The sequence below is a fragment of the Exophiala dermatitidis genome (assembly GCF_000230625.1).
Source record: "Exophiala dermatitidis NIH/UT8656 unplaced genomic scaffold supercont1.1, whole genome shotgun sequence".
Taxonomy (NCBI): domain Eukaryota; kingdom Fungi; phylum Ascomycota; class Eurotiomycetes; order Chaetothyriales; family Herpotrichiellaceae; genus Exophiala; species Exophiala dermatitidis.
The window spans coordinates 1685500-1710296 of NW_008751646.1; the positions used below are offsets into that span (position 1 = coordinate 1685500).

Genomic DNA, 24797 nt, shown 5'->3' on the forward strand with positions numbered 1-24797 from the left:
CTAGAGCTGATTGCCATGGATCAGCATCATTCGACTCGTCGTGCCATCGGAAATATCACCAAGCCAAGAGGCATGGGCTCAGTGCCGGTACTGTACTACGGGATGACATGACATGAAGCTTGGGTTGTGTTTTACAGGGATCAGCCCCAGGGCTACGAATATGTCGAGAAATTCACAACTCATTGCAAGTATTCAAAATTGTGAATGGTATCGAAAGGCAGTGACACTGAGTCAGAGCCGTGGCAGGTAGATGTACAGTAGCAGAAGCACGCTTGGCGATAGCTAGACATGACTTATGCATGCTCTGCTAGTACTTGGACACTATTCATAGTATCTCTCCATCCGAAACCGTCCCACCAAGTCCCTCTCCAAGAGGTGACAATGGCAATTGATTAACAGACTGGGGAACCTCTTGGCCCAGAACTCATAGTACCCCTTGGGACTCCCGCCTAGCATCTGTTCCTTCACGTCGTCCGGTAGGTCATGGAAATGGTTCTTCTTATTCCGGATCACCCGTAGGAGATCAATCATCTTGGACCCCGTGTATTTGCGCTGTTTGCCCATCTCATTGACGAAGCTCTTTGGCAAGGCACGCAAAAAGTCTTTCGACGGACCAATGACATTGGGCGCAAGAGACTCTAGGGCAGCGAGCTCGGCTAGTGATTCCTTTTCCGCCGGTGTGCGAACGGCGTTCTCGTCAAAAATGTTTTTGATCGAGTTCTTTTCACGCTCGTAGCAATCAGAGACGTCGCACAAGAACTCCAGTTTATCAGCCACATCCCAAAAGTACGGGTGCCGGAGAATTTGAGATGTATCGGGACGCTCTTTTGGATCGTGTTTAAGCATTTGCATGACAAGGTCATCCGCATCGTACTGGTAGTCGTGCAATCGCAAATCCGCCGTGCTGAACTTGTTCTCTTTGATATTCAGATCACGACCAAGGCTTGATCCGCCCACATCGAACGGATGCCGACCTTGGGTCATCACATAGTAGAAGACGCAGCCGAGAGAAAATATGTCAATTGCTTTTGTGGCGCGGCGTCCAGAAGGTGGGTCAATGACTGTTCCATCACTGGATTGTGTCGTGGACCTCGATGCGGATGAGGTGGTGCTCGATGCAGCAACCGCAGAGCGAGAATGGACGAGTAGTTCTGGCGCCCTCCAACCCGTTGTTCCCGCAGCTGTATGATTCGCAGTAGGGGCAAAGGTCGACTCTGGTCCTTCCTCCAAGGGCTTGCACAGGCCAAAATCGGAAATAACAAATTGTAGCTTGGGCAGACCATTTGCCGGGCGATTGCTTTTCACCGCCTTAACAAGAACGTTCTGCGGCTTGATATCCCGATGAACAAGTTTTAGTGAATGAAGGTGTTGAACGCCGTCCGTAATCTGACGCAACGCATCCTTGACGTCGAATCCTTCGGGAAACTTGACCAGGTTCGGAAATTGAAGGGGTCGCTCGATGAATTGATCCAGGGACGTAGTAAAGAGCTCAAGCGCGATGTACGTGAAGTGCTGTGATTCCTCCTTACCGAAATATCGGATGACATGAGGATTCTCATCACTTGACAACAGATGCTTGATTTCTTTGGCCGCGAGACTGTTGGAAGTTCGGATAAGTCGCTTGACAGCCACTTCTCTGCCGTCCAGCGAGCCTGGGAAAACCGCAGTCCCGTTGCTTCCACGTCCCAAGCACTTTTCTTCCCGCGTGTCGATTTTGAGCTTACCCACTTGCAGCATGCCATCTTTGGTAGGAACTTCAACAACAAGTTCTTCTTTTTCATCCATAGCCTTCGGATCCATCATCTTCTTCCCTTTCTTGTTCTTTCTGCCACCGCGTTTGCCGCGTTTGGCGTGCCTGGGACGAGGTGTCGTACCATTTTCAGCATTCTCGGCTGAGTTCGGCTCCTGCTTGGCCTTGTCATCCTCTGATTCACTGTCTGAATTGTCCTCATTGAGATCGTTCAACTTCACAGTATTGACAGGACCGATCATTGGCACCGCAGCACTTTGAGCACGGCTTCTAGCCGGGGTGCTGACCGCGGTTTCCAATGCTTCGGAGACAACTTCGGGCTTTTTGTCCTCGTCTTCAACATCGGCAACCGGTATTTCCTGATCACTGGCTTGAGGAGCAGCATTCATAGGGGGCTGAGGCTGCACCTTCTCAATAGCAACCTCTACGCCGGCCTTGCGAAGATACCCTTGCACCCGCAACATGATTGGTAATCGCATTTGAACACCCACCACGAAAAGAAGAAGCACGCTCACAACGATCATGTTGAACACCGATAGAAGAGGGTGGTTTAATACTGGAGACAAGGACGGCGGGACTCTGGATCCTAGGTTTGCGATCTCTCTTTCGGCTTCCTCCCCCAAGTCAGTCGCTGGGGGCGGCCCGGAAATGGTCAAACGCAAAGGGGCGTTGCTTGTCTCCATGGAAAGAACGTGAACGCCCACAATTTCTTCCATACCGTCGTGGAAATCCAATGGCTCAATGTCATAATTCCAGTGCGAGCTCGCAGGAGCCGCACCACTGGTGACACCAGGGTACGAAAGTTCGGACAAGGCATACCAGACACCGCTCGCGGTTTTGTTGACGAAGACACGCTCGGACCTTTGCATTTCGTTCCGCCACACCTGGTGCGATGAAAGTAGGGGCGAATCGGTTGGCCGGGCCAACAAGACCAGCTTGGGAGATGGGTCTTTGGAGTCAAGCGGACGCACAACATCGAAAACCCTGGCAACAGGAGTATCCAGCATATGCGTGAAGCGGTGAATCTTTCCCGAGTCTCCGCTGCCATCAAGACCAATGATTCGGCCATTGTAGTAGCTCTGGATGTAGAGGTTGTCGAGAGGGCTAATATATTGGCTCTGCAAGTCGCTATCTCCTTTATTCGGCACCCATTCAGCAAACTTGATTGTACACAGGGGTTGATTCGTGAGTTTGTGCGAAATCTGGATGGTATATTCGACGCGTCCGAGGTTCAGCGTTCCCCGAGACTCGCAGGCAGGATCCTCAAGTTCAAAGCCGCTAAGCCTACGACAGCTGCGGCCATCGTCTTCATTGGAGAATCCTCTATTCTTGTCGAACTGTTGTAGAACATTCCCTGTGGCGGCATCCACCACGTATGCCGTCGTTTCTTGAGACGCGATCGTCACCAAGGGAGGGTCATCCACAAACTGCGGAGTTTCGGCGGCAAGAGATTTGACCGTTACACCCAAGCGCTGTAAGCCGATTCTCGGATCACGGTGTTGAATGTATAGGTTCCCGTCCTTGCTGGGTTCGACAATGAACATAAAGTCATCTTCGTAATGGGAGTCGTCCGCGTCACTCCGATTTAATCGATGGTGAATCGTCTCGATCATCGGACTGTTCGGTATACCCAATGACCACCTCTCATTGCCAGTCTTTCTGTCACGGGCGTGTATGGTGCCATCGATGGTGGCTAGTAGGATGATATTCTCTACCTCCCAATCTTGCAGCAGCCGCGCTGAGGGGAGCGCTGAGAGTCCAGAGGACTCGGCTGACTGGACAAGAGGTGCTCTAACAGCACTGATGCTATCATGTGCCGGAGCCAAGGCATGGAGTTTGTGGTTTGAGGGGTCCTGATCAGTACTTCTGAACCGGACTGTGGTGATGTCGTCCTTAAGGAGAGGAATCTCTGCTGGGCTGCGGCCAGCACGAGGTTGTCTGCTCGACTCGGCGCGAACGCTTTGAGTGGAAGCGACCAGTCTCTGGACGGATTCGGGGGGATGGACGGACTGAGGTTGAGCGGCAGCAATGAGCAGGAGAAGAAGGGCCCATGTCAGCATTGATTTGGATCCTCCACGTCGGCCTGGAGGCCGAAGCGGAGGTCTGGCCATGGTACACAAGCTGCGGCTCCAATGTGCGAATGATGCTAGAAGGGCGGCATCTAGGTGATGAGCCACATAACTTTGACTGGTCGACGTGTCTGATATATAGAGATATTGGCAGAGAAAGGAACGTGGTTGTGGGAGTGAAGTGACTGGTAGAGGAAGTGAGAAAGTAGTGGGAGGTGAGATTCGGCCAAGGGTGAATCAAGGGAGCGAAATGGTGATGGGCGTGGTGTGGTTGCGTGCGAGACACTGGCACCGGCCTGCAGGTGCACGCACAACAGGTACAGTAAGGTCCGAAGTCGTCTCTGGGCTGCAGTACTAGTCGTGCCAGTGGTGCGAGTGGACAGCCGACTGGCACATCGGAAGCCTGAGCTAGTGCTGCTACTACTGCTACGTTACTGCTATTGTCCTGGGAGGAGTCTCGCACTGGGAAAGGCACCCGGCCAGGAATAACTCAGCCCCAGGGGGCGTTTCAGCAGCCTGTGAGAGCCAGTCAGTGCCCGGAGTACCATTGTGGCTGCCAAGTTCCGTACTAGGATCAGCGCCGGCGCTGTTACTGCTCTGCCAGGCCGGGAGTCCCTCTCATGCTACTTTTGTCTGACGATGCCCTCACTCATGTCGCCACTCACAGCAAGAGACAGGGCGACCATTATTTTCGTCAGACCCAGCTTTCTTTTGCCGTCGAGCCCTCACTGGCAGGCAAATGGCATAAACCGGGGCTGCTAAAGATCGGCCGCACCCCGTCTTCCGGCCTGTTTTGAGCCTGGAACCTTCTCTTTTCACTCAGGCTGTCCTCCGTGCCCACACAGTACCGTGGTGCCCATGACGAATACCTCTCCTGAACATTGCATCCTGACGCCGTCAAATGCCTGTCACCACGACAATCCGGTCTTTGATGTCAAGGCAAGTGCAATGGCCATCCGAACATGTCAACGCGGGATGTGCGAATATGAAGGTTGAAGGCCATCGCCGAAGATATATCCGGACCCTACAAGGAAAAGACAAACATGCTCAGATCGTTGAGCATATTACCCTGGATGCATGCTAGGCCCATGTCGCTGGCTGTTGGTCTGATCCATCCACCAGGAGTAGTATATATTGCCCACTGTATTCACTGATATGGCAACAAGAGCAGAGAGCATGATCAAATTACGTGATATCTCAATATCAATTCATGCCTGGCAGTATAATCTACACGCTCCTGCCGCATTCGGCTCTCATCAAACTGTACATTCATAAAGCGCGAAATCCCACATATCATTTGCAGGAATCCATGATAACCACCGAAACAGTACGTATACAGCGAATCGTATGTGAATAGACACGTGGCGCATTTGAGATATCCCGCGAAACCGAGTCCCGAAAAACGCAATGCCCGCCAGTCGTGGCATGCAGCCAAAATGCTCCGGATAGAGGACGAAAGAAACTCGTAAGGAGGCTGGACCACGAGGATGAGAATCATGGCGTCCCGAGTCTGTGGTAACGAGAACCAGTCGTACCGGATCCCGTTGATTAAGTGCCGTATCAAGGTCCAGTATGTCAGAAGAAGACGACATACTCGCCCCTTTCATTCCTCTTCAGCCTCAAATTCCTCCACAAATTTTCTTCCTCTTCTGCCTTATGAGACGAGCTTCTGACATCGTTCTGCTTATGCCAGCGCTTTAGCATCTTGTGGATAGAGTAGCCCTTGTCAGATTCAAGACCTGGCGCGTTTGCGAGGAAACTTCGACATGCACGATTAGCTTTCTCCTCCGCTCCGAAGACCACCATCGTCCCATTAGAACTCTTGCGCCGTGTTGTGACGCCGTTACCGTGGTGGTGACCATGGTCTGAATCCGAATCCGAGCCGGTATCATCATGTTTGCGGTATTCGATCGCTTTCAGCTTTCGCGCCGCTCTGTCGCCATGGGACTGGGATGGGGATTCATCGCTGTGCGAGCGCCGTCGCGACCGGTGCTCATGGCGGATGTTTGCCGAAGCGGTCCCATTGTGTCTGTGTACCTTGTGTTTCTTCCTCTCCCGCTTTTCGCCTTCGCGCACTCGCACGGCACTCTGGCCATTGTCAGAAGAGCTGGCTCTTCTCCGTGTCCGACCCGTTTGGCTGTCATTCTGAGGCCCACCACCGAGAAGTGCCCCGCCTACCATCGAAAGCGCTTTGGCGGCGTGACCCTTGATAGAGATACCTAGACCATTCTGATCATCTTTCGTATGACGAGTGCGTTTTAGAGGCGATGTGGGGTCTTCGGGTTTATGATTTCGGCGGGTAGGGCGCTCCTTTTCGAGAACGTCGCGTCTATCGTCCGTGACTGGCGTTCGACCAAAGGGAAACTCTTCGTCCTTGGACATCATCCTACTGAGGCCGCCTGTGAGCCCGGAGTGGACAATGCCAGGCGTGTCCGCCTTGATTGTGTCCACCATAAGGGTATCTCCTTCGTGTAAATGATCGTCAGTCGGGCGTTTCCGTTTCTTTTCACTCCCGCTGTTCGTCCGGCTATGCACCTGTGGTCTGTCCTTTCTGTCCAACTTCGACTTGGTCTCCTTTGCCGCCGGAGTCATGAACTCGAGCGACAACGAACTGTTGCTCATTTCCAGTGCGCCTCTAGGCTTCACCGGCTCGGCGCCCCAAGTGTAACCATTTTCCTCGTACTCCTTACTGTGGAGCAGCTCTTCATGACGACTGGACGGCCTACTGCCGGAGAAAATCGACGGCGCACTCTGTTTGATGGACATCTCCTTGTCTTTCTCTGTAGTGAAACTTATCTGGGGCGTACCGGGAGTACCCTCATCGACCATGTAATCGAAAACGCTGTCGCGATTGGAGTTCGAGCTGGAGTCTGGGACGGCAGGAGGCGGTGACGGGGCGTGTGGGAGAGCATCGGTGTCTGGCGCGTCTTCCACATAGGCCTTTTGAGGAACGAGGGCCGTGCTGTTGTCCGGCTCGACGATTGAGACGGACTTCCTCTTCGCGGCTTTTGAAGGCTTCTCGCGATATAAAGCGCCCTGATATTTCTGATCTTCGGTAATGCATGACTGTTTCCACGTCAGTCAAAAGTTCTTTGCATGGAGCGCAATCCAGTCGTAACCGCATCGCCGATGATCATACTGTATGTGCTCTATATTGCGTGCCCGGAAAAGTCGTCATGCAGTCTATGCAGGTATAAACGGCGCCTCGACACTGGTTGCGATGCGGGTCGAGTTTCTTTTTGGTCAGCACATCGCCGCACCCCTGGTCGATAGTAAGTCAGTGGCGGTCCGCGGAAGCACGTCGCGCATTGGTGCTGACCTCGCATTGAAAAGAAACCATTATTATTATTGCGTGGATGTTCGTGAGTGGTGAATCTTCAGGTGGCTCTCTGCCGTGGACGTGTTGGATATTGGCGGGTTCGAAGAATGGAGTGCGCCAGTTGGGCAGCAAAGGTATGAGGGTCGCACAAGAGCCAGCTCCGGGGCGGAATCAAGAGGTTAAGGGCGTCAAATGAATGTCAGGAGATCTGAAGCACGAGGCATGTCCGAGGGGCACCGAAGGGCAATCGAGGACGTCGACATGCCAGGGTTGGACAGGATTGTGTCCAAGTTGAGAATCAATCAACACTGAACACTGAACGGACACGCCCCTTAACGAGAAAAGGCGTCTCTTCGCTCAGACATTCACTAAAGTTTTGCGAGGATTTTTTTTAACCACATGCTAACATCAGCCCTTACCCAACTGCGCCTAGCAACACACCCAAACACACCCTCTGACGCCTATCGCACCGCGCAAAATCAAGTCCTTAACCGTCCCATGCTCAGGGGCCTGCAAATCATGTCCGCGGCGGGTGTTTGGGTGTTTGGGCCATGACGCGCCTGATCATTCGCACGTTGAGTGGTCAGGTCAGATGGCCATTTGCTGCAGTGCGAAATTGAAATACACGTACAATGCAATAGAACTATTTGGCAACTTTTTTTCGTCCAGGACGAGGCGGAGTCGCTTGGCGCGCTATTTACGCCAATTCATACACGTGCGCGGCCGGCTCTCTATATAGAACCTTATGCGTAATCTTTCTAGGGAGAACAGTTTACACTGTAATTTTACCCTAAGTTATTCTTATATAAAAAAGTAGTTATACTCTTCCTATCTTTAAGCCTTTTTATAGATAGCTAGTTTTATAAATAGTAAGCGCTACTAGCGACGTTTTCGTTAACGTTAACGAAGTCGACGACTTCGATAATACTATCGACGCCGCTCTCGTAGCTATTATCAAAGCCGTTACGTTAAGTATAAGTATAATACTCTTTATACTCGATACCGACCCTATCTCGCGCCGCCGTCTTTAGCCGTCTTCTATCTCTATACCGTACTCGATATTCGAGTTTAATATAGATAATTAGTATAAATATACTATAAAATACCGCTATCGCTTTACTTACGCGAAGATCCGGCGTTTCCTACCCTTCTTAAGACTATCGAAGATATCCTAGTCTTATCGATATCGACCGAGCGAGAAGAAGGCTATTTATATCGCTCTAGCGAGGCTAGCCCTTAAGTTACGCCTTAGCGACCTTACAAAGTAGTTTAGATATTTATACGGCTAGATATTAATAATCTCTAACGATATCTATATCTATCTATCTCGGCTCTTTAAGAAAAGGCTTTAGTAGAACGTAAGATTACTAACTATCGAGCGCCTTAATAAGTTTACTAGCGCTATAGACGCTTAGGGCGATAGTAACCGTATTTAGGTTAAATAGACGGGACTCTCTTTAAAATCGCTCGTCCGACGTATAACTAGAGACTTCTCTATACTAGGTTTAAGAAGGTATACGCTATTAAGTTCTAAGTAGTAAAAACCTCTAACGGCCTTATTACGTCCTACGAGAGACTATTTAGTAGGAAGAACGAAGACTTTAGAGTACTTCTCTAGAGTAAGCTTATAGATAGAATTAAAGATCTTTAGAAAGTAAATAGAGTAAACGATAGCGATAAGCTTTATTTATATAGAGATCTCGCCTATTATAGCTTCTCGATATATATCGGAGCTTATAAAAAACTAATAAACGGTAACTTAAGCCTATCTCGACAAGTATTTAATACTTTAATAAGTAGTTATTAAATTAAAGTCGAATATAGATTTACTCTCTCGAAGAATTTATAGAGAATCCTAGAGATAAAGAAGCGCCTACGGATACGTTCGTCGCCCGTCGATACCTTCGTTAGGTACGCCGTACTATTTACTAATATCTTTATATATTTAAGGGGTAACTAGACATCTCTAAAGTTCGATATAAAGCCTCTAACTATAGAAAAGTATCTCTCGAACGACTAAAATAGTAATTATATAACCTAAAAAGTAGAGACTAACGTTAAATTCCGTACCTAATTAGGTTTAGCGTCGGCTAAAAACCTAGGGAACCCCGCCAAACTCTAGCTTAATTAGAACTAGCGCTACTAAGATTATAAAGTTCTCCGTATTCTATAACGCACTAGTATATTCGTAATATTAAAAAAAAAATCGATTTATCTCTTAAAACCTATATTTTACTCGAAATATCGATATTTTCGTCTACTAGATTTAGCTATACTTCTATATATCTAACTACTATTATTAATACTATTTAACGTCTCTATAACGTTAATAGAAGCGTACTTAATATTATATTAGTCGCTTATTATTATTCTAACGCCTATTATACGCCTCTCGAGCCTTCTATTAGACCTTCTCTAGTTATTTAAGTCTCTCGTTAAGTTTCGTCGCTACTCTCGATATCGGAGTCGCTCGTACCTAAGCTATAATCTTTATACCTTCGCTAAGCGCTACGAAACTATCCTTAAAGGTATTATTTATTATAGTCTACTATACTAGGACTATTACCCGACGAGACTTCTTCGATATCGATATTATTATCTTCGAACCTCTCGATTAAGCTATTATTAATCTCTCTCGAGTCGGAGTTAGACTTAGTCGATCTACCTCTTTATTCTCTAGCGTCTCTATCTCATTATCCTTATCGAAGGTATTAAAAGAGGACGCCTAGTCGCTAGTACTATTAACGCTTACGCTATACTTTCTAGTTATCGGGCGAGTAACGAGATCTCGATATAGTTTATTCTTAATAGTCTTCTAAGTCTCGACGGCCCTTTAACGCACGAGCCTAGCGAGTACGTCTCGCTTCTTCTTTAATTATAACTTCGCCTCCTTATTATTAAGTACTTAGAGCTAGTTATCTATAACTTACGAGTAGAATCCGTTATCCTACTCTTCGCCGCTTATTAACTCCTCTCCTTAACGGTAACGCTTCTAGTCTTCTATCTAGCGACCGCGCCTTCCTAGAAGACGCCTCGGCTTAGAATAATCCTTTCGAAGCTTAAGATTTATCTAGACTCTTAAAGCGATTACCTAGAAGAATTAGGTATCTAAAATATAAAGTAAGGCGTACGCGAGATACTACTTAACGATAGAGACTCGATCCTTCTAATATTTCTAATCGATACCGCGTACTCTTATAAGAGGTCGATTAGTAATCGTCTATACGACTTACGCTAACTCGAATACGTAAAGAGATAGCTCGATATCTTAAAGAGTAACGTCTTCGCTATTCTTAGCTATTTTTTAGGGCTAAAATCGATAGTTACGTCGTAGGCGGCTTACGGAAGAAGATACCTTAGTATCTCGTTTAATACTTATATAGTTAAATTTATATATCTATTTATAAACCTCTTTTTACTCCTAACGCGTATAAATTATAAAGACTACTAAGTTAGTAAGATCTCTAATTAGCTTAAGCGCTCGTTCGCCTCGCTCCGTTCGTAAACTCGATATCTATACTATCTAGGACGGTTTCGTCCTAGACGTAGTAGTAAATCGTTTAAAACTTAGGATTTTAGAACGGCGCTATACCCCTTTTGGTCGGCGCTAAACTACTTTAGGAAGGATAAGGGGGGGTACGACGGGTGGCGCTTTTAGCGTTATACAAATATTGTACGAGTATCCACCCTGTCCATTTTTCGTCCTGAAAAAAGGGCTGCCAAATAGCCCTAATGAGACAGCCCCCAGACCACCACACCTCGCTACGCTGCTACCGCTCGGAATGGTTTGCCTGTATGCAAGGCATGCAAGATTAAACTCACTCCCAAACAAGAATCGTCAACACCATCTACTGGCGACATCAAGTCACATTCTTCCTCATCGCGTAGGTACAGCTGACCCTTGCAGTCGGTTACGGTTTCAACATTCCGCAACATTCCCCGGAGCGCACCTTGCCAGTGCCGTGTGAGACCTGAAACCACCTCCGTGAAAGTGTCTGACACCAGTCATGTCACTGACGGCGCTTTTGCGAGCCTATGGCCCCCGATCGCCCTACCCCATTGCATCGCGGCGCTTGAGCTCATGCACAGCTGCCCAATCGCTGGGAATAATTCATTACTCTGTGCGGGTCTACATCTTTGCCATGGAGTTCGCAGGAGAGGAAAGCGGATAGGTAGGCAATGAATTGCTCGTGGTAGTGTCTGATTCCCTTCTGTGCTAATTATAATAGTACCGTGGCCCGCGGCGATCCAAGATTGAAGGTGCCGATGCCAGGCGACGGCCGGAGTTCTTGCGCCGATAGTACTACGAAAGCCCAACTCGGAGGTACACGAGCTATGGACTGCAATAGTTTGGTACATCACACCTGGCACGGAAGGGCACATTGCACCGTTGGCTCGACCAGTCAAAGCAGGCATCTTCATTGACTTCGAGCCTGCTGCACGAGAGGCCTCGGGTATAGGACCCTAGGCACGGGAACTCGAACCCAAGACATGATGCAGAAAGACCTTGAGAGTGCTGTCGTGCAGCAGGTCCCCCTAAAGCCAATCAGAGTCCTGCTGCTCCCGAGAATTTCAACACATTGAAGTAATATCTCGACAATCAAGACCGACTTGGGGTCTTAAGGGCTCTAGAAAAACTGAATCGTTTCCGCAAAACTGGTCGGGGAAATCCCTTCAATTTTATGCTCACAGCTGAAGCCGTCTCCCGACGGCTCCAAAGCAAAGGCTGGTACAAAAAAGAATGCTTGCCAACCAAGTGTAAACGCCAAATTGTTCAGACGCTGTTGGCTGATGGATTGCTGGAAGTGGCACAAAGTTCGGGTCGAGCAGCAGGAGCACTACCGTTCCTATGGTGCCGACAGCCGCTGAGAGAGCGAAGCCGGGAAGCGAACGGTCAATCATGTACCATAGCGCAGGATTAGCCAGGGCCAGAGTCCCGGCGACCTGAAGGGTTGATTGCCAGGGAAGTCGTCGCTAGTTTAAAGAATGAGTAGGGCAAAGAAGCTGTCAAGGGATGGAGAACTCACCACCGCAAAAGCGATACCAACGAACACCCCTATACTTCGCACGGCCGAGTACCAAATAGGACCTAATCCGCTGTCGTATGAAGGGCCCGATGCCTCCCCAGCCGTAGCAGAAGATTTTTCATCCTGTGATTTATCATCTTGACCGACTTGGTCGCGAGATGCAATGGCAGGCGATACGGTCTTCTCCCAGAACGAGTCCACCAGCGGCAAAGCATTACCTAGCAAAACACCAAACACACCCCAAGACAACTGATAATATAGAGAATGGCGTTCGGTATTAGGCACAGGCACTGGTGTTATGAGCTGCTGCCTGTGGAGGTGCGTCACGATTGACCCATAACCAATCCCAAACGCGAACAGAAGGAATGTCTGCAGAAGGAAGGGCACAAAATGGCGATGGCCGTCCTTCCTCTTTCCCTTCAACCGTGGTTTGTCCGCATCCCGATTCCAAGTCAGTGAGGAAGGATGCCGAGAGTTATAGTCATCTATGCTTCGTCTTTGCACGGGCGTCTGAGCCCCCGTCCCCCATGGGGTGGATGAGTCTTCTCGCTCATCGTAGCCTGTAGGCGAATATATGCCGAGTAAGGTAGAGGACGTAAGGTTGAGAATCGATCGGGTTCTGCTAGGCGTAGAATCCGACTTTTGACCTGGCAAAAGATCGGGGTCGGAGCTCTCTGTGGCCGGAGATGGAGGCAGCGATGAATCGGTTGAAGCAGGGTTCAACTCGAATGGCCGGCGGGGGATAGGACGAGCAATCTGAGGCATCTCCATGCTAGGCAGCGAAGTGTACGGAACCGCAGAGCAATTGAAGGAACAGGCGAGCTCTAGACGCAGGATGAGGAGTTGGGCTGTGGACAAAAGGCCTTCAGGCTCGCGGGGAGGTATACAACGTTGTAGGCCGTATCAGCAGTCAGTGAGTGACGCCGAGTGAGAATCGTGAGGCAGCCAGTTTCAGATATGTGTGCTTTCAATCCATGGGCTGCGATTCCTGTTGGGACAATGTCATCGGGGGATGGTTAGGCCTGCTGTGCGAGGTGGAGCCGTGAACGTCCAATCTGCAGGTCGTCAGAGGATGCAGTAGTAGGCGCTCTGCCCGTGTTGTACTGAGATCTGGCAGATGGTAGGCTCGGGCGGAAGTGTGTACTATGTCTTCACATGCTTTTTATGCAAGACAGCAGACGGGAACATGACTGAAAATCCCAGGGACTTTTTGGTGGGCCAGGACTGGTCGTACTATAGAACGGCTGCGGGAGCTACCTACCCGGTACACACAAATGAGATGGAGTGTTTAAAAGCAGATCTCATCACGGGACTCGCTGCCACAGGCCAGAACTCGGATGCATTGCTTAGTAAGAGCACCAGCCCCATCAGCCCCATCATGCTTAGATAAGCATTCTCCCGCCCGCGCCAAGCATCTTCACTTTTCTTGAGCAGACCATCGTCTCCAGGTCGTGTACTACTACTACTAATACTGTACTATCACATCCATCAAGTGTGCCCGGGTGTTTTTGTACTATAAGATTTGTGAGCTCGCCGACTCCGGAGGCTCGTCAACATACTCAGCAAGGGACCGCTTCTTTAGCCTTTCTATCACCACGTAACCAGACAGAACCCTGGCAACATGTCTCTCACCAACTACATAGACCCGGAGAATGCTCCCAATTATGAGGATATGGAGAAGCAATTCGCCGTGAGGGCGGTTCAGCATATGTCGGTGTATTGGTCAATTCTCGAGAAGCTCCCTGGTTCAAAACTACGACTTACCAGACTGGATGATGAAATTCTTGACCACTTCAAACAGGAATTCCCGGATTTTGACCCGGCTGAAGAAATTGATGAGGACCAGATGAAGAGCAAAGAAGGCAAAGAGAAGTGGAGGAACTTTGCCATGGTCTACGAAAAAGGCGAAAAGAAAATTGAGGATTACAACTTCGGCACCATGTTAAGAAAGAGTCCCAAAACCGAGTACGGAGAGAAAGAAACCATCTTCGTCATTCGCATGCAGTTCTACGCAATTGAGATTGCGAGGAACCGTGCCGGCCTCAATGACTGGATCTATGAGCGCGCACAGAAGGAGGCTGCTGACAAATCTTGAGGGTCAAAAAGACCTCACCGAAGCCAGTCTACGCCGAGTCGCTTTTCGCCAGGCCTGGGTGCGAACAATGTGCCCTAGATAACATGGCAGAGTGCACAATGTTTCAGAAAGCTACTGCTTCGCGCATATGGCGCAAGGAAGGACCAGCCATACTGCACAACAGGCAGCGATGTGGAGGTATTTAGCTTGGGTTGCAAAAGGGTGTTAGGACTCTGGAAGGGCGCGAATGGACGAACAGGTTATGGCTGGAGATGCATATTATCCCGTCCGGAGGTCTGCCACAGCATTCCTGAGAACAATACTAAGCGATCCTGCGACCCTCGCTTGGCGGCCAGCGGATCTTGAGAGAGTGAAAGCCAGGCTTATGGAAAAATACCAACCGTGGTTACGCAATCTCGGTCCAGTCGATGCGGTAGTCCAATGTCTTCTCTTCTCCTCTGAATGTCTATCTCTATTCCAGCCCTTGCATTGATTTGTGCCCCCAACACGTCTAGTTTTCTCTGTTACGACATGATCCGACACTCGCAAGATGAGCCCCAGGGAGGGCCGACCGCCCGACCCACATCCAATGACGGCCGCAGACAATGGAAACTGTTGTTCAGTTTTTCAAGGAAGACACACATACCCATATTTGCGGTGGGTGTACTTCTTTCGGCCGCTGCGGGACTGTTGCAACCAGCCCTGGCAATTGTTTTTGGGAGATACTTCCAAGCTTTCTCGGATTTTGCATCTGAAGAGGATGATGGGAGGACTCTCATGGATAAGACTATGAGCAGTGTCTATGCCCTCCTAGGCATTGGCCTGGGTACCTTCCTCTCTAAGGCCGGCCTCTTCGCTTCCTGGCAAACCTTTGGGGAGTTGCAAGCACGAAGTATTCGTGAGCAGCTTTTTCAAGCTCTTTTGGACCGGGAAGTTGAATGGTATGAGGAGCGGACGACCGGTGTTGGTACGCTCCTCACAAGGCTTCAAACGTAGGATTTATCAAACTGAGATTCTTGCGGACGCTAATCAGAACAGGCAGATTCGAGATCTCCAGCTGGGAACGTCGCAGCCGTTTGGCCTCTCGATCCTAGGTCTCGTTCAGGGGTTGTCATCACTTAGCATAGCCTTCTACACGAACTGGAGGTTGACCCTCGTCGTTCTTTCTGTCGTTCCTGTCATCGCTCTCGGCGTCGGCATCCTCTCTCAGCAAGCGCAGTCACATGTTGAGAAGCACGAGCAGAAATTGACACAAGCAACCAAGATGGCAAATAACAGCATCAGCAATATTGTGACCGTTAAGTGTTTCAACGCCCAAGATCATGAATGGCGCCTGTATCACACAGCAGTGAGAGAAGCAGCTGCGTCTTGTCTAAAGCAAGGTATATTCAGCGCTGCGCAGGTAGGGTTTGTTCGATTTGCCGGTACCACCATGTTTGTCCAGGGCAAGTGCGCATACGAAACAGGATTCTACACTTTCTTACGATCATGAGCAGGATTCTGGTTCGGAGGGACCCAGGTCCATTCTGGCAATATAACCCCTGGAGAGGTGGTGACAGCATTTTGGGCTTTTCTGATAGCGACAAAGTCCTTCGAGGATATCCTCCCACACATTATCGTGCTTCAGCGCGCCCAAGCCGCCGCTGCCTCTCTCAAGAATGTGTTGGATAGAGTCTCTAAAGGACGCACGCACAAGTCTCGCCCTGGCCGGTCACCGCAGTTCTGTGGAGGGAAGATAGAGGTTCAAGCTGTATGTGTCTACGTGCTTGTACGACCTCGAATTTTAACTCTTTTAAGGTTACTTTTGCATATCCAGCTCGTCAAAGCCAGCTTGTACTTCGGGATTGTTCCTTTTCCTTCCAACCCGGGCACATAACTTTCATCATCGGCAAAAGCGGCTCTGGAAAAAGCACCATTGGTCAACTACTCCTCGGGTTCTACCAGGTATCAAGTGGAAAAGTATTGATTGATGGCATTGACCTGCAGGATATTGCGACGAGTTGGGTCCGAAACAACATCACATTGGTTCAGCAGCAAACGACCTTATTCAATGAGACAGTCTTTGCCAATATTGCTCTGGGGCACAATGAGCCCGGACGGGTTACTGCCTCGCAGGTAAGCCACTGTGTTCAGCTAGCAGACTTGCAAGCTACCATAGACGCTCTCCCAGGAGTGGATACACGAGTTGGTCGTGGCGGTTCCTCATTATCAGGCGGCCAGAAGCAGCGAATTGCTATTGCCCGGGCCCGGCTCAGAGATACGCCTGTACTAATACTGGATGAAGCAACAAGCGCGCTCGATCCTATCAGCAGAGTTGCTATAATGCAAGGAATCCGCCGCTGGCGTCGAGGCAAGACTACCATCATAATCACCCATGATTTGACTCAGATCGAAGGGCACGACATGGTATACATTCTGGAGAGTGGACGGGTCATACGCCAAGGTCATTGGAGCGAACTAGGTGATGTCGGTAAAGAAGTTGTCGGCAGTAACGAGTCTTCCAAGTCCAACCACTATCCGCTCAGCAGAAAATGGCCAGCCAAGCATCATTTGAACGACGGAGACGCTGAATTTGGCGCCATGACCTCGCCGACAGGCCCTTACAGGAAGGATTCGTTCGGCGTTGGTGCAGATGCAATCGTGAAAGACGAATCCACGCGATACACTTCACTCCCCGGAGACTCCCGTACCTTCCGGGAGCGCTTGAAGAAGGGGCTATCTACCAGCACTGAAGCCGCAATAAAGAACCTCAAGCGACAGTCTTTGGCTCGCGCCAAAGCTATGTACGTCCTTGGGCCAGGGATGCCTCAAAGTGGGCGATTTCAAGGGCAAAGTGGTGTCCCGGAAGCCAGAGGCGACATCAGCAGATATGCAACCGCCGTCATAGCCGTTCCTCGCACACCAGGGTTTGAGAGCAAAATGCTTCCTATACCTCCATTGGACATTGAACTCTCCAACAGAATCGACGGTTTCAGCTACACCCGTGGTGAAAGAAGCGCCTCAGTAGGGGAACAAGAGCTCAAAACACACCGTATCTCTACTATTCTGGCAAGCGTCTGGCCAATCCTCCAGACGGCAGACAGACTTAGGCTCATCTGTGGATTGGGGGCTGCACTTTGTCATGCTGGAGCGCCAGCAGCTTTTTCATACACTCTCGTCCAGGTCTTCGCCACCTATTCTCTGCCCACTGGATACCGAGAAAAAGCGCTGAAATACTCTCTGGCAGTGCTTGGAATAGCTATGATGGATGGAATTGCATCGTTCTCCATGCATTATCTCCTCGGCAGTGTAAGTCAGACCTGGGTAGATGGTCTTCGAACGTCAGCAATGAAAAATATTCTCCGCCAGCCTAAAGGCTGGTTTGACGAAGAGAAGAATGCCACAAGCCTCCTCATATCTTGCTTGGATCGGAGCGCTGAAGACATGAAAGATCTTGTGGGACGGTTTGCCGCTCAATGGCTCGTTGTGGCAATTATGCTTGTGGCAGCAGTTATATGGTCGTTCATCACATGCTGGAAGATTACACTTGTCAGCCTTGCAGCATCGCCTCTCCTCTACCTGCTCACCAGATGCTTCGAGTCGACCTCGTCTCATTGGGAGAGGCGAACGAATGACGCATGTGAGCAGATCGGCGAGATTTTTGTTGAAGCTTTCACAGATATAAAGACTGTTCGATCACTTACACTTGAATCATACTTTCACAAGAAATATTGCCACGCCACGGCCGAGGCATTCTCCATTGGAAGGCAACGAGCGATATCCAGTGGCCTTTTCTATGGTTTGTCGGACTCGGCAATCATATTTTTCACGCCGTTGATTTTCTGGTATGGAGGCCGCCTAGCCAAAGACAGAGAGTGGCCTGTGAAATCCATCTTGGAGGTCTTCTCACTCCTTCTCTTCTGTACTGCCAATGCCTCTGCAGTGGTGACTTACATTCCGGACATCAGTTCAGCAAAGGATACTGCCAACAGACTCCTACGCCTTGTCAGGGCGCCAGTTATAACGCATGAAAATTCCGGGAGAACCGAGCTGGACGTGAAGGATCCCAACACTCTCTATGGGCCCATCCACTTTATCAATTTGACATTCTTCTATCCCACTCGCCCTGATACGGCCGTTCTTCGACAGTTAAACCTCACCCTACCTCCCGGGAAATGCACAGCCATTGTGGGGGCGTCAGGGTCTGGCAAATCTACAATTGCTGCTCTCATTCTTGGCCTCTATCCGCCATCCGCCGACAACATGGTCCTTTCATCACCCACCGATACCTCAGGTGGTCCGCCGTCCTTAACGCTGGCTGGCCGGGATATTCGGACCCTCGATCTCGCAAGCCTACGTTCGCTCATAGCGATTGTGCCACAAACCCCGGTCCTTCTCCCTGCAACCGTCCGTGAGAATATCAGCTACGGTTTACCATCCAACTCACCTTTTCTGTCTGCAGCGCGCATCGAATCAGCCGCGCGTTCGGCTGGGATTCACGAGTTCATCCAGTCGTTGCCCCAAGGTTACGCAACAGTGGTAGGAGATGGTGGGCAAGGAGTGTCCGGAGGTCAGGCACAGCGCATCGTTATCGCACGTGCGCTCGTGCGAGATCCTAGGATATTGATTCTGGACGAAGCAACAAGTGCCCTTGACGAAGAGAGTGCAGATATTATACGCTCCAGCATCAGGAAGCTGGTCGCTCGGAAAGGACAGAGAATGACTGTCATTATGGTGACACATGCGAAGGAGATGATGGCGGCCGCCGATCATGTGGTAGTGCTCGACCGAGGAACTGTCGTCGAACAAGGTTCTTTCGAAAACCTTTTGGCCAGGAGAGCGGCGTTGTGGACGCTGTTGAACGCTGAACAGAAGAAGGACGGGCTTGCAGACGCTTGAGTTTGGTGTCGTGCTCTGTATCTGTCTGTATGTCGTCTCCATCCCAGAACGCTTGATATGCTTTTCGTCTCCGCATCAAACTTGCTGGTGGACACGTACAGGGGCAAGGATACCCTGACCCCGAGTGCAGTATTTCTACGCTCTTCATGTCATGCATAAAGCGTAGCTCCAGATGTTGAGGCCATGGACCGAGGTTGGTTCAGAATTGAAGCGACCGTCGTTGGCCAGTTCAGCCGGTGACTAATCCTCTTTCGGATTAACGAGCCGCCGTCGAGGGACTACAACAGTCAACTTGTACAACTGTACACTTCAACGTCATGATCCTGATGAGATGATACATTGATTCAGCCTCCGAGCGTCTATCCATTAGTGGCATACCAATGTCATCGAGTAAGCAGCCGCTGACCGCCTTTATCACTCCAGTCCTGAAGTACCTGAATGCCGAGCGGACTTGAGGTGATCAAGCTCAATGTCCTACCCCAGGTTCGAGCCTGTTCTTCGCTGAAAGGCGGGCCCTCTCCGAATGGATGTGCTTCTCTCCCCGGTCGCTTCGGTCCATTCCCTGCCTCTTCGGGTCAGTCATTGGATATGGCGCCTTCGATCGCTTCTCCGCTGCGACTCGTCTACCACCGCCTAGCAGACGAAATGGCCCATCTGCAGCCCACACAAACCGGGTTCTCCGCGTTTGGGGTACGGTAGTTGAACCAGGCTATGGGTAATGTAAGATATTGCCGAGGCCGATACACTGGTAAGGAAAGCATCCAAGGGAATCCCAGCATGGCGGCGGCCTGCTGTGAGTAAAATGCCGCCCGCACGAGTACATAAACCCATGCAAAAGGCAGCAAGCCCGGCGACTATCTCTTCTGATCTTTGGGGCCTGTCCAATCTGAGCTGCAAGCAATATAGCAGCCATGGCCGTGTTTATGCAGCTTGTCTGTGTGAGCATCTTCTCTCTTTTACTGCATCATGGCCATGCCAGCCCGGTCTCTGCGGCTGCTGCTCCCACTGTCACGATAGATTCCGGGCCTGTGGTGGGTGTAGCGACCTCTCCAGCAGGAGCCTCCGCCACGGTCAACAAGTATCTGGGCATTCGTTTCGCAGCATCTCCCATACGGTTCGCGCCGCCCGTCAAGCCGACACAATGGACGACACCATTCGATGCAAGCAAGTATGGCCCCGCGTGTATTCAGCAGTTCAATTATCCGGAGGCCACTCGCAACGCGACTATCGCCTGGTACAACACGCCACCTCCGCCAGCCGGAGAGAGTGAAGATTGTCTCAATGTGAACGTCTATGTCCCCGGCACCGGAGGCGAGGCTAGGACAGTCATGGCGTGGATTTATGTCTGTAACCGTGCTCCATAGGCATCTGTCATGTCAGGGATACGATATTGACGCACGAGTGCAGGGCGGCGACATGACCTTCGGAGCCAATTCATTGAACGCCTACGACGGTACTTTATTTGCAGCGGCTCAAGACCTGATTATTGTGTCGTTGAACTATCGCACAAATGGTGTGTGAAGTGCAGCACTCTCTCAATCCTCTTTTCGCTAAACCAATGCTGACCGTTCACCTTTTTCCCTTCTGGCATCAGTCTTTGGATTTCCACTATCCCCAGAACTACCATTGACTCAGCGCAACCTGGGGCTCCTGGATCAACGTAAGCGCGCGAAACCGACCTTTATTTCACAGTCCACAACTACTGTAAGAAGAACGGCATATCTGACCTAACATAGGCCTGGCGCTGGACTGGATCCAAAGAAACATTCAAGCCTTTGGGGGCGACCCGAAGAAAGTAACCATCTTCGGAGAAAGTGCCGGAGCAGCCAGGTATATCTCCTTATACTATACCAACATCCCCAAACACATCTCAGCCTCTCCCACTTCTTCCCTCCTCAGCTAACCCATATTCAACACGCAGCGTCGACATGCTCGTAACCACTCACCCCTCAAACCCACCCTTCCAGGCGGCAATCATGGAATCAGGCCAAACCTCATTCTACATCAACCCGACCAACGACCCAACATCATGGGTCACCCTAGCATCCGCCCTAAACTGCACCAGCACCCACCCAGGCTCCAACCTAACATGTCTCCGCGACCAACCCGCAAGCACCATAAAATCGACAATCGAACACCTCGAACTCAAATTCGGACCCGTCTCAGACAACGTAACAAACCTCCGATTTCCCGAAGCCGCCAGACTAAGCGGCAACATTGCCCCCGTGCCCATCCTATCAGGCACCAACGCCAACGAAGGAACGGTATTTAGTTACGGAATGACCAATGCGACTGCCGTCCTTGAGGCAACATTCCCCAACCAAACGATCCTCGTTGACTCCATCCTCGCCGCATATCCTGAAACCGGCAACCAACAAGTAAGTGCTATCCGGACGGACCTCACATTCCAATGCCCCGCAGGCATTGTGGCCAACGATTCGCGGACGGCCGGGTTTCCTACGTGGCGATACTATTTCAATGCCACGTTCGAGAATACACAGCTGTTTCCCGGTTCGGGCGTCTATCATTCTTCCGAGATTACCTTGGTTTTTGGCACTTATCCGCGCGTCAATGCTACGGCTGATGAGGCTGCTTTGTCGCAATATATGCAGACTTCGTGGGCTACGTTTGCAAGAAATCCCGCTGGTGGTCCGGGCTGGGCCAAAGTGCCGAATGTGGCGAATCTGTGGACCAGTGGTGTTTTGAATTCGCCTCTCGAGGCTGCGCAGCTTGATTTCAGGTGTGGTTTGTATAGAGGGATTTATGAGCTTTCGGGCGCTGCGGAAGCTGGGTCTGCGCCTCCGGGGTAAGGACGTGAGGTGACTTGGAGGGTTCTAGGGCTTGAGCCTGGGGATTAAGCTTAAGCCGCCGCGATTAGGAGCTAACTGCTTGAGAGAAGATTGCGGTGGACGGATCATGGTGCAATGAAAGACAGCTAATGTAGATGAAGGGAAGGCAGGAGCTACTCGTTATGTCGAATAATAAAAGTCATAGTATACTCGCGTACCTTCTCGCGTACTAGTATCCTTACTTTTGATTGCTATCCTGGTTCAGATGGCGTTACTGGATACTCGGAGGGATTGGACTTATAAGTACTGTACCACTTACTTATTTGTTCCGTCAGTACTACACCAGAGCAGCATTGAGTAAATAATATCGATTGCGAGGAATGCGAAGCTGAAGGGGGCAAAGTAGAAGCGTTAAAAATACCCGAAGCTCACAGGAGGCCAGCCGAAGCAGCGAAACCACATGTGACCTGTTGCGGTCCATGTGCAATGTTTCTGTGTCAGGGGGCTTCAGCCTCGTTCTGATGAGGCGGGCCAACCACCCAAACCCAGAAAGGCTCGCAAACGGGTTCGCGCACTCGCGATACGGCCTGTTCAACACAGTCTTTCCCTACCGCCGACAACTACGGGAAAAAGCACATTTGGTAAAAGTCATGATCCTTCACAGTGTATGTCTATGTCTATGTAGGTTAGGTTGTCTAGTGGTCTAGCTTGCGCCCGACTGCTCTACACCTACTTTTGCCATTTCTTTTTCTTCCTGATCAACAGTTCTTTTTGGTTGATATCCTTCCATTAAAAAATCCAAATCTGACAAAATCCCCCGGAAGCGCCACCGCAGTATGCAAAGGGTTGCAAATCAACACAACTCAAGAGATTGAGGAGAACGATGGACAAATCACAATCGACGGCCACATTACAACCTCCTCATCGCGATCCATCTCCTTCTCTAAAGGAAGTAGAAGGGAGACCAACGCCTGTGCCAAGTTTTGCCCTTCTGCAATTCCAACACGAACGTTTTATTCCTCCTTCGACTCCTCTTGCTCAGAGTAAGTCTTGAAGACGATTCTGTCACTCTCACTGCTCTTGAACGGGACACCCAGTTCGAACAGCTTGCAGACGGCGGCGGAGAAGTCCTTGAAGAAGCGATCGTTGTCCTTTGCGTAGATTTCGACGTATTTCCGGAAGCTAGGGTCCTTGATGAGCGCCATATCGGTGGGCAACATCATCAGAGATTTGGTCTTGACGTCCTGGTACTGCTTTGGGCCGTTCCACTTGCGCCAGTCCCACTTCTCCTCGAGCAGAAGGCGGTAGTAGTCGTTGGTCAGGACGGTTGGCGAGAAGGTCCAGGGACCATCGAAGCCGGAGCGATCAACATGGCATCGTCCTGAGAAAGACAAAAACGTTAGTAACACGTCAACCAAAACGGAGATACAAGTGGTAAAAACATACCCAGGGCGTGAGCGCCAGATAGAGCAACCATTTCCTGGTCATTGAAGCCCATTCGGCCGAAAATTTGCCGAATGTGGTTTTGGTCCTTGGAGCCGTCTGGCAGACGACCGTCGGGAGTGCAGAAGGCAACGTCCCTGTCTTGTCGGCCTGGTCGCCACGGAACCTTGGGGCCTTGCATCTCCTGGATGGCACAGACACCGGCCAAGGTCCACAGGTCAGAGTAGGAGATCCAGGGGAATTGTTCTGTTGACACAGTTAGTCTGGACCGGACACCGTTGGATTGATTGGAAAATCAATCAACTTACGTTTGATGGGCTCCAAGAAATCCCGGGCCACCTTCAAGCCTGCGTTGGCACCATGGTCGGCCTCGGGAGAGAACCGCATGGTAGCACCGTTGCTACCGCCAGTGCCGGTGGCAGCGTCGTAGGTGCCAGAAGCGTGCCACGCCAATCGCAGAACCACAGGACCATACGATCCGTCCTCGTATTCGTCATGCTCCCAGAGAGCCTTTGCAACTGCGTTGTACACCTTCTGGTAGTCTTCCTTGGTAGGATTGATGAGACCAGCTGATTGTCCTGCGCTGCCGGACTTCAGATGAACTTCGGGCAAACCACCCTCTTTGGTGTAGAAGTACAATCCACCTGCCAGCAGGGCGGCGGCGGCGGCTCCTCCAACGATTGCGCCAGTGCTCGACTTCTTGGCCGGTTCTGGAGCAGACGAGTATTGCCGACGGGAGGATTGCTGGAAGACTCGCTTGGCGGCATTGTTTCTGGTGGGCCGAGCGGCCAGGCGGAGAGAGGAGGTCGCGGAAGAGGCGCTTCGAGGGAAGGCCTTGGTAAAGGTACGGGCAGCAGCAGCCGTAGCCATGGTGATAGAGAATGTACTGGTTTCGGGGTAGGGCGGTTTGAGAGATCGGTCGACAACGAGAAATAAAAGAAAACGGGAGAATTGGCTACAAAGGACAGATCCGGGGCCAATCTAATATATCTATCCTCGCTCGGGCTTCAAGGCGGACGGCGAGGCGAGGCGACTCTGACGGGACAGGCCTGTACTAATTGGTACGGCACCGAAAGGCGCAGAAGAGCGCTGAATAATGAGCGATTGCAATTGAGAGGACAATGAGTGGCCATTGCGAAAGGGGAGAATGGGTCCACGCTGAAGAAAAGTCTCACTCGGCGGAGCCTGGGCGGGCCCGCCAGAGCTGGAGAAACGTGAAGGGAAGACGGCGTCGAAGGTGAAGTGGTTCTGGAGGTGGATCGTGCCATGGCGAGGAGTAGCAGCAACAAGTGAAGTGGGCGGCTGCTGTAGAGACAACGCAGATTCGTTTCTACCATCTTTTTTCCTTCTCGGCCTCACGCAACGCGCGGGAAGCTTGACGTTATCAGATGCGTGGTACTGGCGTCGGCGCTATATTGCACTTAACACATACGCTAGCCAATGGGATG

At 50.7% G+C, this 24797-nt stretch overlaps 7 protein-coding genes across 7 annotated transcripts; 3 read left to right on the plus strand and 4 right to left on the minus strand.

The window, feature by feature from the left end:
- Window positions 1-178: 178 nt before the first annotated feature.
- HMPREF1120_00610 (endoplasmic reticulum to nucleus signaling IRE) lies at window positions 179-4236 on the minus strand. The gene has a single exon (XM_009154609.1). It carries the CDS (start codon window positions 3859-3861, stop codon window positions 322-324), a length of 3540 nt encoding a protein of 1179 aa, XP_009152857.1. The 5' UTR covers window positions 3862-4236; the 3' UTR covers window positions 179-321.
- A 652-nt stretch (window positions 4237-4888) lies between these two features.
- Window positions 4889-7782, minus strand: HMPREF1120_00611 (uncharacterized protein). Its single transcript, XM_009154610.1, has 3 exons — window positions 7139-7782; window positions 6959-7081; window positions 4889-6885 (listed from the first exon to the last, which is right to left on the minus strand). The coding sequence occupies exons 1-3, from the start codon at window positions 7157-7159 to the stop codon at window positions 5395-5397; spliced, it is 1635 nt and encodes a 544-aa protein (XP_009152858.1). The 5' UTR covers window positions 7160-7782; the 3' UTR covers window positions 4889-5394.
- Window positions 7783-11247: 3465 nt separating this feature from the next.
- On the minus strand, window positions 11248-13461 carry HMPREF1120_00612 (uncharacterized protein). The gene is made up of 2 exons (XM_009154611.1): window positions 12166-13461; window positions 11248-12112 (listed from the first exon to the last, which is right to left on the minus strand). The coding sequence occupies exons 1-2, from the start codon at window positions 12934-12936 to the stop codon at window positions 11825-11827; spliced, it is 1059 nt and encodes a 352-aa protein (XP_009152859.1). The 5' UTR covers window positions 12937-13461; the 3' UTR covers window positions 11248-11824.
- Window positions 13462-13786: 325 nt separating this feature from the next.
- Window positions 13787-14260, plus strand: HMPREF1120_00613 (uncharacterized protein; the record flags this gene model as incomplete). Its single annotated transcript, XM_009154612.1, has 1 exon — window positions 13787-14260. One exon carries the CDS (start codon window positions 13787-13789, stop codon window positions 14258-14260), a length of 474 nt encoding a protein of 157 aa, XP_009152860.1.
- A 441-nt stretch (window positions 14261-14701) lies between these two features.
- Window positions 14702-19117, plus strand: HMPREF1120_00614 (ATP-binding cassette, subfamily B (MDR/TAP), member 4; the record flags this gene model as incomplete). The annotated part of the gene is made up of 4 exons (XM_009154613.1): window positions 14702-15231; window positions 15278-15663; window positions 15733-15989; window positions 16037-19117. The coding sequence occupies 4 exons, from the start codon at window positions 14702-14704 to the stop codon at window positions 19115-19117; spliced, it is 4254 nt and encodes a 1417-aa protein (XP_009152861.1).
- Window positions 19118-20028: 911 nt separating this feature from the next.
- Window positions 20029-21927, plus strand: HMPREF1120_00615 (cholinesterase; the record flags this gene model as incomplete). Its single annotated transcript, XM_009154614.1, has 5 exons — window positions 20029-20460; window positions 20525-20630; window positions 20712-20777; window positions 20854-20947; window positions 21039-21927. 5 exons carry the CDS (start codon window positions 20029-20031, stop codon window positions 21925-21927), a joined length of 1587 nt encoding a protein of 528 aa, XP_009152862.1.
- A 992-nt stretch (window positions 21928-22919) lies between these two features.
- Window positions 22920-24219, minus strand: HMPREF1120_00616 (cytochrome c peroxidase; the record flags this gene model as incomplete). Its single annotated transcript, XM_009154615.1, has 3 exons — window positions 22920-23287; window positions 23353-23595; window positions 23658-24219. The coding sequence occupies 3 exons, from the start codon at window positions 24217-24219 to the stop codon at window positions 22920-22922; spliced, it is 1173 nt and encodes a 390-aa protein (XP_009152863.1).
- Window positions 24220-24797: the final 578 nt, after the last annotated feature.

Bases quoted from the DNA above. Each gene is read 5' to 3' on its own strand.
- HMPREF1120_00612 (XM_009154611.1), bottom strand. From the start codon at position 12,936: ATGGAGATGCCTCAGATTGCTCGTCCTATCCCCCGCCGGCCATTCGAG. The intron at 12,113-12,165 runs GTGAGTTCTCCA...TCTTTAAACTAG, and splicing joins TTGGTATCGCTTTTGCGGTG to CGACGACTTCCCTGGCAATC.
- HMPREF1120_00611 (XM_009154610.1), bottom strand. From the start codon at position 7,159: ATGGTTTCTTTTCAATGCGAG. The intron at 7,082-7,138 runs GTCAGCACCAAT...ACTATCGACCAG, and splicing joins TGGTTTCTTTTCAATGCGAG to GGGTGCGGCGATGTGCTGAC. The intron at 6,886-6,958 runs GTATGATCATCG...ACGTGGAAACAG, and splicing joins CGCAATATAGAGCACATACA to TCATGCATTACCGAAGATCA.
- HMPREF1120_00610 (XM_009154609.1), bottom strand. From the start codon at position 3,861: ATGGCCAGACCTCCGCTTCGGCCTCCAGGCCGACGTGGAGGATCCAAA.